Source organism: Zeus faber, assembly GCF_960531495.2.
Source record: "Zeus faber genome assembly, chromosome: 14".
Lineage (NCBI taxonomy): Eukaryota > Metazoa > Chordata > Actinopteri > Zeiformes > Zeidae > Zeus > Zeus faber.
In genome coordinates, this window is record NC_137200.1 from 19,320,792 (window position 1) to 19,332,978 (window position 12,187).

Here is a 12,187-nt window from a genome sequence, read left to right on the forward strand (position 1 = left end):
AGACGTGAAAGAGCCACTATGAGAATCTGAATAGTTTAACCTAAGTAATGCAAAAAGCATTTGCAACTGAACAGCCCTGGAGTAGATAATGTGGCAGCTGTAGACAGGGAAACAGTTAGCCTACCCTAACTGTTGTATATGGTTGTCATTAATGTAGTCAAGTACTGTATATTTATCCTGTCACATGTCTATCACTTAAGTCGGATTGTCGAAGACCTCCCCGAGATGTCGCTTGAGGCATACGCCAGTAGAGATGCCGAACTCTTGAACCGATCTCGGCCTGAAAGAACACAATTCATTCCATCAAGATACTGTCTTAAACTACACAAGATGAGTCGGCCTTTTGCTGACCTACTGAATCGTGCGATTTCCCGCGCACCCTACCTGCTAAACCCTTCTCTCTCCAGTCACCGGGGACAGGAGTGTTGTTTCTTCCCCGCCGGCTGGGAGCTTACGGCATCTCTTGGGAGCTGGTCAGCCGGCTTTTTGTTGTGGGCTGCAAGGTCCTGCTCCGCAGCCTCTGCTGCTGTTCCACTGTGCCCGACCATTTTCACTTCCTTTCCCTCCCCTCCCTGTGCTGTACCTCTGCAAGGTTGACGTGTCAGTGTTGCTGATGGATTTCCCCGCCCTTGCCATCAATGGCTGCTCTCTCCAACGGTTGTTGGTTTATACCCACTGGCTCACTTGACCCCACTCTCCTACAATACAATACCACAACATATAGTCAGGGATTCTGGAACAATTAATATCTGCACTGACGCTTGGATGTGGAATTGTGAACCAATATTTTACTATTAGGAAACGTATGCCCCAAATCGTCCAAGGCCTCAGAACCAATGTGCAGTCCCCGGCGACCCCCATGTGGGAGCCGAGCAAACATGGTTTGGAACCACTGATGTAGTAGAATATATACACTGATCGGCCACAACATCACAAGACCTCTGAAGGTGTCCTGTGGTATCTGGCACCAAGACGTCAGCAGCAGATCCTTTAAGTCCTGGAAGTTGTGAGGTGGGGCCCCCGTGGATCGGGCTTGTTGTTCCAGCACATCCCACAGATGCTCCATCAGATCAGACCCTAGCCCCGACCATCCACATGATGGAGAAGAAAACATGACTTGCCTATTTTTCCTGCTTCTAACACAGTGACTGTTCACTTGCTGCCTAATACATCCCAGCCCTTGACAGGCGCCACTGGAACAAGATGATCAATGTTATTCACTCCACCCGTCACTGGTTTTAATGTTGTGGCTGATCGCTGTATATGTTATCTCCTTTGGTCTGGTCAAACTCCTTTTGGGATGACTACAGTCTGAAGTACAATAAGGTTTATGGGAGTTCAGACTACTTATTAAACAATATGTCAAGAAAGGTGGTGGCGCTCATATATGCTCGAGGAAGGCCAGTCAGGCCAGAGTACATTTCTGATTGAGTACAAATAAAAATCCATTAAGTAACGTTAGTAACATAAGTACCATTAGTAACATAAGTAACATTAGTAACATTAGTAACATAAGTAACATTAGTAACATTATTAACATAAGTAACATAAGTAACTTTAGCAACATAAGTAACATTAATAACGTAAGTAACATAAGTAACAGTAACATTAGTAACATAAGTAACATTAGTAACATAAGTAACATTAGTAACATTAGTAACATAAGTAACATTAGTAACATTAGTAACATAAGTAACATTAGTAACATTAGTAACATAAGTAACATTAGTAACATTATTAACATAAGTAACATTAGTAACTTTAGCAACATAAGTAACATTAATAACGTAAGTAACATAAGTAACAGTAACATTAGTAACATAAGTAACATTAGTAACATAAGTAACATAACGTTAGTAACATAAGTAACGTTAGTAACATTAGTAACATAAGTAACGTTAGTAACATTAGTAACATTAGTAACATAAGTAACATTAGTAACATTAATAACATTAGTAACATAAGTAACTTTAGTAACATAAGTAACTTTAGTAACATAAGTAACATTAGTAACATAAGTAACATAACGTTAGCAACATAAGTAACGTTAGTAACATTAGTAACATAAGTAACGTTAGTAACATTAGTAACATTAGTAACATAAGTAACATTAGTAACATTAATAACATTAGTAACATTAGTAACATTAGTAACATAAGTAACTTTCGTAACATAAGTAACATTAGTAACGTAAGTAACTTTAGTAACATAAGTAACAAGAGTAACATAAGTAACCTTAGTAACATTAGTAACATTAGTAACATAAGTAACATTAGTAACATCAGTAACATTAGTAACATTAGTAACATAAGTAACATTAGTAACATTAGTAACATTAGTAACATAAGTAACATTAGTAATAAGTAACATTAGTAACATTAGTAACATAAGTAACATTAGTAACATTAGTAACATTAGTAACATAAGTAACTTTCGTAACATAAGTAACCTTAGTAACATAAGTAACTTTAGTAACATAAGTAACATTAGTAACATAAGTAACATTAGTAACATTAGTAACATAAGTAACATTAGTAACATAAGTAACATTAGTAACATTAGTAACATAAGTAACATTAGTAACATTAGTAACATAAGTAACATTAGTAACATAAGTAACTTTCGTAACATAAGTAACATTAGTAACATAAGTAACTTTAGTAACATAAGTAACATTAGTAACATAAGTAACCTTAGTAACATAAGTAACATTAGTAACATAAGTAACATTAGTAACATTAGTAACATAAGTAACATTAGTAACATTAGTAACATAAGTAACATTAGTAACATTAGTAACATAAGTAACATTAGTAACATAAGTAACATTAGTAACATTAGTAACATAAGTAACTTTAGTAACATAAGTAACATTAGTAACATTAGTAACATAAGTAACATTAGTAACATTAGTAACATAAGTAACATTAGTAACATTAGTAACATAAGTAACAATAGTAACATTAGTAACATAAGTAACATTAGTAACATTAGTAACATAAGTAACATTAGTAACATAAGTAACATTAGAAACATAAGTAACATTAGTAACATTAGTAACATAAGTAACATAAGTAACATTAGTAACATAAGTAACATTAGTAACATTAGTAACATAAGTAACATTAGTAACATAAGTAACATAAGTAACATTAGTAACATAAGTAACATTAGTAACATAAGTAACATTAGTAACATTAGTAACATTAGTAACATAAGTAACATTAGTAACATAAGTAACATTAGTAACATAAGTAACATAAGTAACATTAGTAACATAAGTAACATTAGTAACATTAGTAACATAAGTAACATAAGTAACATTAGTAACATTAGTAACATAAGTAACATAAGTAACATTAGTAACATAAGTAACATAAGTAACATTAGTAACATTAGTAACATAAGTAACATAAGTAACATTAGTAACATAAGTAACATAAGTAACATTAGTAACACTTATTACTGAATGCAATCCTCGTCTCAATAGTCTCAGGGCTTCCTAATACAACATTCCGCATGAGTATTGCTTGATTATGTTTAGTAGTTTTTTCCACGTTTTCAATCATTTTCCATTAATTATAGTTTATTTATAATTAAGACTACAGACGTACGGATTAATATTTTATTGACGATTTTTTGTTTGTTTGTTTTTGTGTTTGTTTGATTCTTTTTGTTTTAGCAGCGGCTGCATGGCTGAGGACGTTGGAACCCGCTCATTTCAGACGCTGAAGCGCCCATCTTCACGCTTAACGTGCTAAATAGCCTCCGTTCGGTATAACGCGCACGCCCGCAGTAAATGTGTATTTACCGGCCAAGCCTGTGAGCCCCGCAAGCCCCGCCACGCGTGTGAACGGGACATAAATAAAAACAAAAACCAAAAAAAAGAAAACGAAAGTGCGCCACAGCGACCCGCACTCCGATCTCCAACTCCGATCTCCAGCTCCGAACGCCGCCGCGCCGTTGGCAGCTCCGGGTTTTCCGAGTGTCGCGGAGGCGGCGTCACCATCGCCCGGGGCCGTGGCAGCCAGCCGCGGCCAATCGAATCGCGCGTTACTCGCGGCGTTCTGCCCGCCGATTGGCTGGCCGCCGTCCGGAGCGCGCCCGTCCAGCTTATAAAGCCACCGGGCTCCTCGCCCCGGCCCCCACCGGTGTCGCTCCGTGTGAGACGGTGACATTCCAGCCAACATGGCGCTCAAGGCGGTCTGCGTGCTGAAGGGAGCGGGCGACGTCACCGGGACCGTTTACTTTGCGCAGGAGGTAAACACACCGGGGTGTTTGTTTGTTTTGTGTACTTGATCATATCGGTGGGAGCCTCCCAGTCGTGTCTCCGGTCCACGCGGGGGGGTGGCCGAGTTCACGCCAAGGGTAATTCCGCCACGAAACGGGGGTTAATGTTCGCCTGGGGGGGGGCCGGTCGCCGGTCGCCGGTCGCCGAGCCGCTCAGCGAGGCGCCGTTCGTCTCTTTTGGGGGGGATTCGGCTCTCGACGCACCGCTCGGTGAGAAGAGTCGCTCGGTTCTCCTGTCTCCTGTCACACCCCCCCGCCCCCCCGGCGGGGCGTCGGGGTGACCCGTCAGAATGAACCGTTCGGAACGTTGCGTGTGGACGCCGGTTAAAAAAAAAAAAAGACAAAAAAAAAACAACAGTCTTCCGCAGAGGAACGCGAGGCCGACAGCGACTCGCACCGATGGGTCGCATCCGTCCAGACGGTTCGTGTTGGTGGAACGCGACGTGTACGTCGGCCGTAGTCAATATGAATGACGCCTGGAAAGCTTGATTTCGCCGGGGCCTCCAACCGAGTCCTCGGTCACTATTTTCGCGATGATATTGTCTTGCCGGGGCGACTCCCGGGGCCCGAGTTGTTCGCTCACGAACGAAACTCGTGCGTCGCGTGAAATATTAACCTCGTAGTGTAGGCCGGTGACCCCCCCCCCCCCCGCGCCGAAAACCAAGCTGTTGTAACGTTGACTCCCGGGGCTTGGACGTTAGCGAACCTGTCCCGGTGGGTGTCGGTGGAACCGAGCCGGCCGCTGTGTCGTCACGGTTCCCAGCGCTTTTCTTTGAAAAGTGGTGTCTTGCCTAAACAACCCCGGGGGCGGAGGGGCGCAACGCATGTTTAAAATGGCTTGAAGCGCGTTATCCGAGCGCCCCGGGGTTCGTTGGCTTTTGGGTTGGGGCGGGTTTTGTTTTCGCTGAGTCATTCTGGCGCGTCGCTCTGACCGCGGCTTCTCCGTCCTCCGAACAGGGGGCAGCTTGAGGCTCGTCCTGCCCCGAAGTCCAACTGAAACACACACACACACACACACTCTCTCCTGCTTCTGTTGACCAGTGATAATAATCCAATCGCGCACAGCAGGCCGTCCCGCTTTCTGCGTGTGCTACAGCAATGCTGGCGCCGGTTAACTCCCCAGTTAACCGGTCCCCTCCTCCCGACCCTTCGTCTCTCCTCTCGTTGTTTGCGGTTGAGGGGGGGGGAACAACCGGGAGTTATTTGCGTTCGCACATTTGGGGAAGTTGCGTCGAAAGCTGCCGATGACTTTCCAGTGGAACTGCAGCAACGCCCCCCTGGGGTTTGTTTAGCTAAAGCGCCCGAACGAGAGGGGTTTTAAATTATAATAATAATCATCGACTGTGTGATGGGAAATGATAATGAAACACACCAACGTTACCAGCCGCTTAAGTTCAGCTCCATTGAGTTTATTGCCAAAAGTGCCCCCTCTGTTCCAGCTCATACATAATAAGCAAACTATAGACTACCCCACTGTTCATGGGGAAGTGCAAAGAATGTCTGCTTGGGTTTTGTATGCGATGACCGCCTTCTAGGGTCCAATTTAATACGGCTTGTATGAATTCAGAACCCACAGCAAAGATAAAGGTACTTTCGTTATGTAAAAGGTGCACCATTTTTAAGAACTTACACCATGTCCCAACCACGCTGTGGAGTTCGGCCGTCTCCCACGATAAAACCTAAAGTTCTCCAAGCGAGACTTTTTATTGAGCCGTGTTTTGTGTCGACTCGCGATGCGCAATTAACGTGACACAATTGTTGTCGCTGCTCTTTCACGGAGAGAGCACAGCACGCGCGCCCGGGGGGTTTAAAAACCTCCCCGGGGTGCGCCCGTTTCAGACGGTCAGCCGCCTTCCGGCTGGGTCCTGTTTTGCCTCACGGTTTTGACGGTGCGTGGTGGTGCCGCCCGGCTCCCGTTCCTCCCTCCCTCTCTCTCTCTCTCTCTCTCTCTCTCTCACCTCCAGAGCGTCTCCGATCCCGTCAAGTTGAGCGGCCAGATCTCGGGGCTCGCTCCCGGGGAGCACGGCTTCCACGTCCACGCTTTTGGAGACAACACCAACGGTGAGCGCGGGGCCGCCAGCCGAGTTCGCGACTCGGTCTGATTCACGTTGTGGGGACTGCGGAAAAACTGAAATCCACCTCTGCCGGTCGTAGCATTGTTTGTTTTCCTCCCCTCCTTTCAGGGTGTATCAGTGCCGGGCCGCACTTCAACCCCCACAACAAAAATCACGCCGGTCCTAGTGACGCGGAGAGGTGAGTTTGTCTGACTGATATTGAGAGACATTCTAAAGATGGGAGTTCACGTGGTGGGAAAGCGTTGTCAGGGTTCGTTTTCCACTTTGCTTTTTTTTTTTTAAATATGGAACAAGTTAAGTTTAATGCTGTGGGTACAAAATGGTTGTTTGTCTCGAGCTATGACACACACACGCTAGAGACAAAAAGCATTTTGGTGTTTAACGGATGGTCACCGTTCAAAGGATGAACTGAATCTTTATTCGCCGCTTCCTTAAACCAGCGGAGGAGCGATCAGGTTGCTTTCCCAAGCACTAAGTCTTGAGCGTGAAGTCCCAAGATCAAGCCACAAAATTCTCAAGCCGAAGCCCCGAGGAGGGCCGGGTGATGACTCCACTAGTCTTTCAAAGGGGTGGCGTCGTCATGGAAGCGATGTCTGATTTAGTGTACTAAATTGGCGGTTTCTTCCTGCGTTATTTTTTGACTCTGAAATTCTGAATTTCTCAATTGGACATGGAATGATTCCACTTATTGATTCCCGTCAGGGAACTTTGTACTTGGCATTCAAACCATCTAGAGAGATTATTATTTATTTTTTTATTAAGTGATGCTAATCTTTTGCAAACAGGCATGTTGGCGATCTGGGAAATGTCACTGCAGGAGCAGATACAATTGCCAACATAGAGATCACCGACAACATGCTCACCCTCACCGGTCCGCTCTCCATTATCGGCCGAACAATGGTGGTAAGCAGGAAGCGCGCAAATTCTCACGCTGTCTGCCCTTCTTTCCGCCTGGAGTCCCGTCTGACGGAGCACGGCTTGTCAAAGTTTTATTTGAACCGTGTTCCCAAAGAAACCATCCTCTAACGCTGACCCTGGGTCTCTGCCGTAGATCCACGAGAAGGTAGACGACCTGGGGAAAGGAGGCAACGACGAGAGTCTGAAGACGGGCAACGCTGGAGCGCGTCTGGCGTGTGGGGTCATCGGCATCGCTCAGTGAACTCCGCCCGTGAGCCCCAGCAGCACTGGAACCTCAGCACCACCCCCGTCCCCGACGTAGACGACCAACATAGCAACTTAATGTGACGCTGTCATTTAAACCCTGTATGGCCTTTGGCAGACCAGTCGAGAAGAAAGCTCTTAGATGTCCGACTATTTTTGCTTTATATCTATGTCTATGGATGTTTGTATGTTTGCTAGTTTGAATCCAAAGAATTGGTAATGCGTGAAGTTGTAATAAAATCAATTGTCAGCTTATCTGGAGTCTGGCGTCTATTTGGAATGAAATTGAGTGTTTCTACAGTTGAAGGGGAACCCACCTGGCAGCGGACAAATATCCCCACAGGGATCAATTTTTCATTTAAATAAATCTGTACATTTGTGTATGGAGTCAGTGCTCAGCTGGATAAAAGAACGATGATATTTCAATGACGATCCAAGCGCATGTCACGTCGTATGCACACCGTCTAGCTTTTGCGTCAAACGTCTAAATGGGAGAGCCCACTTTTTCCTAGTTTGCTTAACTGGAATGCTTTCTATTTTGTTTTTTTTTAAAGAGTTTAAAACTTGTTTGCAAGTGCAAATAAACTGACTTGTATTAAAAAGATATCGATGGGGGATACGGTGACATCCAGTGTTTATTTCATCATGTAACTTGGTTACCTACAGTGTATACCCAATTCTCCTCGGTGTGACGCAGGCTTGACAGGTGCTCGGCAAAGGAGTGGAAAAGGACCAATGAAGAAGCCATTTCTGGTCTCAACGTCGTGTACCCGCTGCGACAGTTAGAACCGGCGAAACCAGCAATCTCACCCCCGCCGGCCGTAGCTCCCTCCACTGCGGGATTTAGAGAAAACGTCACGTTCAGGTTTGTCTGTTTTTGAGAAGTACGAGTGCGGTTTGCTTGACATTTGGTGCGTATTGGGACTGCCTCCTTTCCCCCTCACGGCCCCCGACGTTCTTTGTGTTATTATTCGCTTTTTTATTTTTTGGTGACAGACTATTGGATGAAGAAGAAAGAAACAGTCTTTATTTGTCATACAACACATGCTTGCACACACATGCACATGCTTTGATGGTGGCCGGTGAAATGGTTCCTCCGCATTTGACCCATCCTGGCTTGTCCTTCCTCCGGGGGCACAGCCAGGAGCAGTGGGCAGCATCCGTGGACGCGCCCGGGGACCAGGTGATAAGTGTCCATCGCTGGTCAGACGGTGATGTGTTAACGGAAGAAAGTGCTCTGCAAATTAAAGTATTAAAACTCAAGGTATTTGCCACAGCCAGTGCCCTGATATAATAGAGCCTATAATATGCTATGCACGTCCTGCTTGGCCTGTCTTGTTGGTGCTGATCCTGATTCCCGTCGGGGCCGCGGTTACCACGGGGTTGCGACGAGCCGCGCTTTCCGCTGGAGGGCGCTGTCCCTCCGTCTACCTCCAAATAAGCCGCAGCTGAGCTGGCGGAAGGCAACAGGGATGGATCACAGCAGGATGCTGAAGGAAATGCCCTTTGTCTCGGCAGGATTGCAGTTTCACGAAACTGTCGCCGCACCAAACGAAAGGGGGGAAACGTGACCCGATATTTGACACGATGCGCTTCGCGACGTCTGAAATCTATGAGGGGAAATCCGGAAAGATGAATAGTTTAGTCCGATTTCGGCTTCATGCAGTGTAGTCACAGTTGACTTTACTAATCACGCTGCACTGTGGGTTTGGGGAGGACCGTCTGCCTTGCCGTGCCACATTGGAAGTTGAATACTTCTCAGTTGCGATGCATCGTGATAATGAAACTCGTAACAGACTGAATCCCTGTATTGTAAAAAAAAACCAACCCAGAATCTTGGGGTTCAAGCTCCGAAAGGTGAGCGAGAAAAGAAGGAAAATAAATGAATAAATAAAAAAAATAAAAAAAGGCCACCTTATGATTGAAAATTCTTTTGAGTTTGAAATTGGAATCACGGGGTCTGCATATTTAATCTGCCAATCCAGACAAACAGCTGTGGCCTGTGTTGGCCTGATACACAAGCGCGCGCGCGCACACACACCCGCACACAGCCCCTCGTCCACAGATGGCCGGTGGGCCGCTGAAATTACATGCTCCAAAAGCCGGACCCCTTTTTTTTTTTTCCACGGGAACGGCGGACGCTCCCGTGTGAAATGACTTGGCGCCGTTGTCCTCCTCTCTCGGCGCGGGGGCTGTCGAGGGATTGGAAGCATTTTAATGGAGACAATACCCCCGGGATGAGGTTATTACAAAGCAAGGCCCTGAAATTCTCAGATAGTATATACGTATCTATATGTGTGTGTGTGTGTGTGTGTATGTGTTTTTTGTTAATTTTTTAGTGATTTCCAAAACCAGGTGGCGGAAGGTGCGCCATTAAATTGTCCCTCCCCTGTTCCCTTGTGTGTCAACCTTTACTGATGAAACGAACGTAAGGCCATGGAAGCGACGTCCGCAAGTCGCATGGATCGCATTCCACAGCGGCCGATTTTTAGCACCGCATCCGTGCGCCCCGCGCGCGAGAATACCTGCGCGAGTCGCCCCTTTTTTTACATTCCGAGGTATCGGCGAGTACCGACACGCACGCCTGTTAAGCCGCAGGCGTTGCTGTTGCTGCAGGAATTCACACGCACCCGTAAAAGCCCGCGAAGGACTGGAGGGTAGCGCCGAGCCGGCCCGGGCGGACGCGGGCTGCCGCGCGGGAAAAACAAAAAAAAAAAAAAAAAAAAAAAACCAAAACGCTCCAGGTGCGTAAAAAGCTCCGGGTGTGACGGAAAGAAAGAGCGGTAGGGCGTTCCTTTAATCGTGTGCCCATAATACAAACCCCCCCCCCACACACACACACTTGTTCTGGAAGGAAGACGAGCGCACTGAGTCACTTTTTTATTTTTCGAGATTTTTCGTTCCCTCGGCCGCTCAGTGAAGGATGACTCAAAGGGGAAGTTCTTGTTCATTAGCGAGTTGCATGACGGGGAACGAGTGCCTTTTGCTGGCACGGTGCATGAGCCTGCACTCTGTATCTATGTGTGTGTGTGTAAACAAGCAAGCAACAGGCATGAGGGTTGTCATTGTTTTCCCACAGTACATTACGAGGAAGCCTCCATATAATTCAAGGTACAGTTCATGATATTCCATTATATGGGGTTATGGTTAGGGTTAGGGTTTGGGGGGGGTAGGGGGTCGGGTTTACCCAGTCAGTCATTTCTCAGCCCTCTCAGCGTGTCTAGCTTTTGGCACCAAAGCATCTCTGAGAAAAAAAAAAAAAAAGGGTTAGAAGAGGTTGAAGATCAAGCCTCAGCCAGAGACACCTGACCTTTATCCTTTGAATACTTACACCGATCAGCCACAACATTAAAAGCACCACTAATAAGCACTAATATTGTGAAGCTCCCCCTCGTGCCTCCAAACCAGCTCTGACCCGTGGAGGCGTGGACTCCGCAAGACCTCTGAAGGTGTCCTGTGGTATCTGGCACCAAGACGTTGGCAGCAGATCCTTTAAGTCCTGGAAGTTGCGAGGTGGGGCCCCCATGGATCGGGCTCGTTGCTCCAGCACATCCCACAGATGCTCCAACGGATCGGACCCTTACGCCGTCCATCCACATGATGTAGAAGAAAATGTGCTTCATCAGACCAGGCCACCTTCTTCCACTGCTCCATGGTCCAGTTCTGACAGGGGTCAGCATGGACACTCTGACTGGTCTGCGGCTACGTGGCTCGTACGCAGCAAGCTGTGATGCACTGTGTGTTCTGACACCTTTCTATCATAGCAGCATTAACTTTTTCACCAATTTGTGCTACAGTAGCTCTTCTGTGGGATCGAACCAGTCGGACTAGACTTCACTCCCCACGTGCATCAATGAGCCTTGGGAGCCCATGACCCTGTCGCCAGTTCACCGGTTGTCCTTGCTTGGACCACTTTTGGTAGGTACTAACCACTGCATACCGGGAACACCCCACAAGACCTGTCGTTTTGGAGATGCTCTGACCCAGTCGTCTAGCCATCACTCTTTGGTCCTTGTCAAAGTGGCTCAGATCCTTACGCTTGTCCATTTTTCCTGCCATCGGTACTCTGATTGTCACTTGTTTGTGATCTCTCCTCTGTCTCGGTCTCGTCTGTATGTCACAGTCTAGTCCACTGCTCGGGTCATGACGTCTGATCCCCTCCCCCCCTCCACACACACACACACACACACACACACACACACACACACACACACACATTACTGGCCATGTATTTGCATCATTTGCATTCTTCAGAGTCAGACAAAATCAAATTGTACATTTCACCCCACACTTTGCCTGATTTATTCCTCCAATTTCTTCGGTGAGGAGAGAGCCCGCTGCGAGGAAATTATTTGACATTATTAACTCTGTGTGTGTGTGTGTGTGTGTGTGTGTGTGTGTGTGTGTTCCAACACGTCAACTTCAAGAACTAAATGTTCACTTGCTGCCTAATATATCCCACCCCTTGACAGGTGCCACTGGAACCAGATGATCAATGTAGCTCAGGAGGTAGAGCTGGTCGTCCAGTAATCTAAAGCTTGCTGGTTTGATTGCAGGCTCCTCCTGCTAGCATGCTGTAGTGTCCTTGAGCAAGACACTTAACCCCTAATTGCTACTGATGGCTGCATCCATCGGTATTTGAGTAATTGTAAGTCGCTTTG

General features: G+C 46.2%; 1 protein-coding gene across 1 annotated transcript; it reads left to right on the top strand.

The window, feature by feature from the left end:
• The first annotated feature begins 4,126 nt into the window (after positions 1-4,126).
• sod1 (superoxide dismutase 1, soluble) lies at positions 4,127-7,781 on the top strand. Its single transcript, XM_080014173.1, has 5 exons — positions 4,127-4,260; positions 6,255-6,351; positions 6,474-6,543; positions 7,151-7,268; positions 7,417-7,781. Exons 1-5 carry the CDS (start codon positions 4,189-4,191, stop codon positions 7,522-7,524), a joined length of 465 nt encoding a protein of 154 aa, XP_079870299.1. The 5' UTR covers positions 4,127-4,188; the 3' UTR covers positions 7,525-7,781.
• Positions 7,782-12,187: the final 4,406 nt, after the last annotated feature.

Coding starts and splice junctions, on each gene's coding strand:
- sod1 (XM_080014173.1), top strand. CDS start 4,189: ATGGCGCTCAAGGCGGTCTGCGTGCTGAAGGGAGCGGGCGACGTCACC. Junction 4,261..6,254: donor CCGTTTACTTTGCGCAGGAG/GTAAACACACCG, acceptor TCTCACCTCCAG/AGCGTCTCCGATCCCGTCAA. Junction 6,352..6,473: donor TTTTGGAGACAACACCAACG/GTGAGCGCGGGG, acceptor CCCTCCTTTCAG/GGTGTATCAGTGCCGGGCCG.